This window comes from Clupea harengus, unplaced genomic scaffold (genome assembly GCF_900700415.2).
Source record: "Clupea harengus unplaced genomic scaffold, Ch_v2.0.2, whole genome shotgun sequence".
Lineage (NCBI taxonomy): Eukaryota > Metazoa > Chordata > Actinopteri > Clupeiformes > Clupeidae > Clupea > Clupea harengus.
This window is the reverse complement of record NW_024879759.1, coordinates 37,344-43,343: the sequence shown is the minus strand read 5'-3', so window position 1 is coordinate 43,343 and position 6,000 is coordinate 37,344. Positions and strand designations below refer to the sequence as shown.

The following is a 6,000-nucleotide window of genomic DNA, read 5'->3' as shown; positions in this document are numbered from 1 at the left end:
GTAACTGGTACAAACATAATTAAGTCATATATTAAGTGTGTTTCATATAGTAACAAAATATGGTTTTGATAAATTAGTGTATAGTTTTTACAAGAGTTTCATTTTACAAAGGATCTGAGGTGTTTTGCTAATTGGGTGTGTGGTTGTGCTAATGGTGTGTAATCTTTTGAAAAACAAAACAAAACGATCAAAATCGTGCTTAAGGAATCGAGAAAAACTGAAGGGATCAAATCGGAGGATTATTTAGTGATCTGGCAACCTCATTATAGAATCTTCAAACAGTGCTTCTGAGGGCATGCGGAAGTAACGTCAGTTGAAAATGGCTGGAACTAGTCTGGGATGGAGGTCGTGTCTGTCTGTTCATTTAGCAGTATTTGGATGGTATGTTTTCACATTACGGACTAATTGTTCATTAGAAATATCGGATCGACATCCAGGAGCGCAAACATACGGAGGACGATGGAAGTACCTCACATTCTTAAACCTGGTGAGAAAACAGAGTATCCCATGGCTAGTAACATCCAGTAACTGGGAATGTCAGACACCGGCGTCAAGCTTTCACTTTTTCCATGGACTCAGGTATTCGTAGTTTTACGGTGCTTGCACTGCAGTTCGTCCATTTGAAATGATTCGCGCGAATGTCCTTATTCACGCCGTTGGCATATTATATACACTATTGCCGTTTTAGAATACACTACCACACCTGAAAGATCCATACTCAAAGAGTGAACAAAATCAATCGATGTACTTCAGAGAAATGTCCGTTTAAAACTTCTGCAGGGTCTCACAGACGGTGACATTTTTTTTCGCCCTCTCTCGAAAGGAAAGCTAGCGTATTACTTAACCTGTCAAAGATGGTGCTTCACCACAAATAACAGTAGGATTATCTTGCCCTGGATCAGTCCTGTGTGAAGCCGAGTCTTTATTTGAATAAATGCCGGCAATATGAAACTGTGCTCTGTATTTAATCACCAAGTAAGGTATGTTTACGATTAATGTTTAAGATCCTAGTGATAGCATTGTGGTTAAACGACATGATCTAAAATATGCCAAGGCATAAACACCTTACTTGGTTATTATTCAAATCAAGGTAGGTTATTATTCAAATCAATACTCGCCTTCACATACGACTGGTCCTGGGCAAGATTATTTTAGGCCTATTATTTGTCATGAACCTTGTCTGACAGTTAGGAAGATAGGCCCATGCATTTATGCTTTCCTTTCGAGAGATGGCGCAAAATGTTACTGTCTAGACGTTGGGGTGGAGATTTAAACGAAGATTTCTCTAAAATGTATTTTTGTGAGATTTGGTTGATTCTTTGTGTATGATATTTCAGGCGTGGTAGTGTATTACGCTGTAACAGTGCATTGGTTTATTTGTTAAGGTGTAAAATTGAGATAGGGAGCAAAATGTCGTCATTAGACTGGGTCGGACTAAGATTTCTCAGAATTGTGTCGATATAATTTGTTCATTCTTTGTGTATGGATCTTTTAGATGTGATAGTGTATAACAAAACTGAAATGGTGTATAATATTCCAATGGCGTGAATAAGGAAATTCACGCGAGACTTGAAGTCAATGGACACTGTAAACCTAAGAATAGCAGAGTTAAAAAGTGACGGATAGCTTGACGCCGGAATGTCAAACGTTAGAATTAATGAATATGTATCGATTCTTTCAAATTGTATATAGTTTCTACCACTGGGCGTACATGCAGCACGGATTTTCCAATAACTGTGCATTCCCTTTTGTTTACAGGTGATGCAGACGGTCTTTTTTGGATTATGTGTTTTGACCGATATCATTCACATGGCAGTGTCAAATAAAGCCGCTCGTAGCGGACTTCCAGCTCGCCTATTAAAAACGCGAGATTATTTCTTTACTGTCTTGGCATTTCCAGTTGGGACAGTAAGTGTTGTTTCCAACATTGGTAAATATTCTTGCTGTCTTGTTTCATGCTTTATTGCGAGTTTGTAGTCTGTGCTCATTCATCCAGTTTTGTTTTCTGCAGTTTGTCTTCGCATCTTTTTGGTCACTCTACACTTACAACCGCGAACTCGTATATCCGAAGTTTTTGGATGATATCATTCCAATATGGCTCAACCATGCTTTGGTGAGTATAGCTTAGCAAAAAGATAGCAGTTCGTTATTGCTTCACTTTTTGGCAGACCTAAGGTTGTGTTTGTGGAACAAAGGTTCATGTTGCATCACCTAAATCCTTCCTTACTCATTAATATACTGAGGAATTGGTGGATTGTATTTTTGTTTTACTTATATGCAAACACATAAATAGCCTGTAAGTTAAGTGTAATCGTTCTCAGTGAGGTATTTTGCTACTTTGCACAATTCAATATCGCATTCAATTAGAGAAATACATAGACACATAGACGTACAGAGATTATAATTCCACCTGATGTCAGAGTGATTTGAACCAAACCACATTCCTCTCTCTCCCCTTCTCCAGCACACCGTCATAATGCCCCTGCTCCTGGTGCAGATGTTTCTCCAGCCTCACAAGTTCCCCAGCCGGGCCAAAGGCATCCTGGGCTTGGCCGTGTTTGTTGCTCTTTATCTGGCATGGTAAGTTCCTGCTGCCACCTCTCATGTCCTGGAGTAACCTGCCATGTGAAGACAAACACTGTTTCATACTGAACTTGAACCCGCAGCCAATGTGACCTGCCATGTGAAGACTGACACTGTTTCATACTGAACTTTAACCCGTTGCCAATGTGACCTGCGATGTGTAGACGAACACTGTTTCATACTGAACTTGAACCCGTTGCCAATGTGACCTGCCATGTGTAGACGAACACTGTTTCATACTGAACTTGAACCCGTTGCCAATGTGACCTGCCATGTGTAGACTGACACTGTTTCATACTGAACTTTAACCCGTTGCCAATGTGACCTGCGATGTGAAGACAAACACTGTTTCATACTGAACTTGAACCCGCAGCCAATGTGACCTGCAACGTGTAGACGTTGCCGGTCATGGCTGGTTTAATCTAATCTAAATTCATGTTACATGTACAGTGTATCACAGATACCTTTGCTAAAAGTAACAGAGAGAAGTAACAAATCTGTAACAAATCTGTAACAAATCTGCCTGTAAAATATAGCGCCAGGCTAAAGCAGAGCAACAAACTCGGTTGAATTGTAGCCTAGCTATAAACCTATAAGGTCGTTTGCAAATAAGCAGCATCACAAGTAAGACAGATCAGTTAAATCACCAATCACCAGTTAAATCCACCAATGGCCTTTGTTTTCTTATGTGGCCAATGACCAATGGCCTTTTACTACGGACCCAATGTTTGCCCAACCTACCCATACCTATCCACAGCAGCAGTGTCTCTTCCTGTTACTGGCATACCTATCCACAGCAGTAGTGTCTCTTCCTGTTACTGGCATACCTATCCACAGCAGTAGTGTCTCTTCCTGTTACTGGCATACCTATCCACAGCAGTAGTGTCTCTTCCTGTCACTGGCATACCTATCCACAGCAGTAGTGTCTCTTCCTGTCACTGGTTACACAGCTTTCTTAAGAGCATTAGGTGATGTGGGTCAAAAAGTCAACTCGTATAGTGGATATAAATATAGCTAATGTAGCTCAACTGTGCTAATAATAGCAAGGTCATGGTGGACTGAATACCCAGGTAGCTCACATGCTGATTAAGATGCATATCTGAATTGGACCGTAATTTGTTTTAGATAAAAGTGCTACTTATTAGTAAATTAGTAAGTATATTACATGCAAACCAATATTTTTCTGCCGGCTTTGTCATCGGCAGGGTCCTGTGGGTGCACCATGTGTCGGGGATCTGGGTCTACCCTATCATGTCCCACCTCAGTCCCGTGGGGCTGGTGGTGTTCCTGGGGGTGGCCTCTCTGACCATGGCCCCCCTGTACCTGCTGGGGGAGAAAATGAGCCAGCTGATGTGGCGGACGGCAGGTGAGAGTGGTGGGAAAGGTGGGTCACGATCAGTCTCCTCTTTTTAACCTGTCAAGTCAGCTGTGTTTTTGCCCTGAAAGATATATTAAAGCAACGCTATGGAACAAAAGTCAGCTGTGTTTTTGCCCTGAAAGATATATTAAAGCAACGCTATGGAACAATTTGCCTCTTTTTGAGGTATGCTTTTATAAGCCGCTTCTTTCGGTATCATCTTTAAGTTCATTTTGATGGTACATGGCCATGAGAAGGACGGATAATTGCGCCTGTCGTTCCCACTAGCTGTAAGGCTATGCACTATGTAGTGATGTGTTCCAGGTCGGAACACCCTGCGAATATGTAAGAAAAGCCTTTGCAGCCAGAAAACGCCAGTTAGTAGCTTTTATCATTGCCGGCTGGGCTGTTGGTGGTGTGCGCAAGGTTTTTGCGTTATTTGTAGGTAGGTAGCTCGCTAGGTTTAGACCAAAACGCCATAATGCGGCTTTAAGTGAAATAGTAATAATTGACACTGTATTAATTCCTGTGGTGAAATGCTCTGTATCCTTAAGTCACAGCTGAAGCTGTACCCACAATGCCTTGAGGCAGGCTCCAACTGCAGCTTGTTTCTTTCAGGCCGTCACCATAGTGACAGACCATAGTCACCATAGTGACAGACCATAGCAGAAGTATTCATAGTTATAGTGTTCTAACAGTGTTGGTAGTGTAACAGGAAAGAAAGCTAATTCTGCCTGCATTAATGTGTTGCTAATATATACATATATTATATATGTGCTTCTTCTCTTTTGTTTGAAAGGGAAGAAAAAGAAGTAGACACCGTTTGGCTGTGAAATGAACCTTGATGAAGGGGACCATGCAAGCAGACCAGGAGTGGCATGGACCAAAGCAGAGGAAGCTTTTGAAATCTAGTTAAACCAGCGCTGGACTCAGGTCTTTACCTATTAAACTACATACCATTTTCAGCACTGAACCTATACGCAGCAATCAAACATCAAGAATCTGTACGAGGATGACCCTGATTTAGAGAGTTGGTTTTAAATTCTTGGTTTTGTCACGGTTTACACTGTTAGCATGTCATCCAAAGGCATTCAATACATGCTGATAACTTCAAGATGCTGTTTTTTTTTTATTGGCCAGTTCTATCCATGTGTGCTGTGTTATATTTAATTGCCCAAGTATATGAAAATAAGATTCCTTTATTAAATAGCTGTCTAAAATAGAATTGAAGTGTATTTTTCAATTGAATAAATGTGATTTACATAAACCGAATGCCCTTTGTGTCTCTGATGTTTGGTCTCAAAGTTTAAAAGAGATCCCTGATTTTTTTTCTTCTTCTCGCTAGGCTGCATAACACCCGCGTTGTGAGCATCTTTTCTCTCTCTGTATGTTGTGTTTATGTCCTGTAATAACGTATTAGTTATTAGTTATCAGTTATCATTAGTAGTTTTCTTCCGCAAAGCAGCACTTAATCTCAATCTGCAGTGCTTCCCTGCTTTGGAAAGAAAAGAACATCACCGTTTCGATTCCTTCCTGTCATTCTTCTCCTAAATAACTAGCACTCTACTCTGCCAAAAAACAACGTGTAGTTGCTAATGTAAAGGCTTGTACATCTGTGTGTGTTTATATATATATATACAGTACCAGTCAAAAGTTTGGACACACCTTCTCATTTTTTGAGAAGTGTTTTCTTTACTTTTATTATTTTCTACATTGTAGATTAATACTGAAGACATTTTAACTACGAAAGAACATATATGGAATGATGTACTAAACAAAAAAAGTGTTATCTAGCATGTAGAAAATAATAAAAGTAAAGAAAACACTTCTCAAAAAATTTGAAGGTGTGTCCAAACTTTTGACTGGTACTGTATATATATAAATGTTTTGTGTCTGTTTGATCTAGATTAAGAACTGTAGACAAACACTGAATGACCATTTAACACATATCATTTGAAGTGATTTAAATATGATACACAGCCATATCATACATTGCATGACCATTTAACCCGCGTCCTTATTTTCGGTCCCAGCCCTGGCTGATTTCTTGGCTGGTTCAG

At 40.1% G+C, this 6,000-nt stretch overlaps 1 protein-coding gene across 2 annotated transcripts; it reads left to right on the top strand.

Moving 5' to 3' along the window:
* The first annotated feature begins 288 nt into the window (after positions 1-288).
* Positions 289-5,212, top strand: adtrp1 (androgen dependent TFPI regulating protein 1). Of its 2 annotated transcripts, none has more exons than XM_042704905.1 (6): positions 289-487; positions 1,759-1,908; positions 2,012-2,113; positions 2,465-2,580; positions 3,789-3,949; positions 4,740-5,212. In XM_042704905.1, exons 1-6 carry the CDS (start codon positions 320-322, stop codon positions 4,754-4,756), a joined length of 714 nt encoding a protein of 237 aa, XP_042560839.1. In that variant the 5' UTR covers positions 289-319; the 3' UTR covers positions 4,757-5,212. The 2 variants fall into 2 exon arrangements, with proteins under 2 accessions (XP_042560839.1, XP_042560838.1); XM_042704904.1 differs by having other exon boundaries at positions 3,789-3,967.
* Positions 5,213-6,000: the final 788 nt, after the last annotated feature.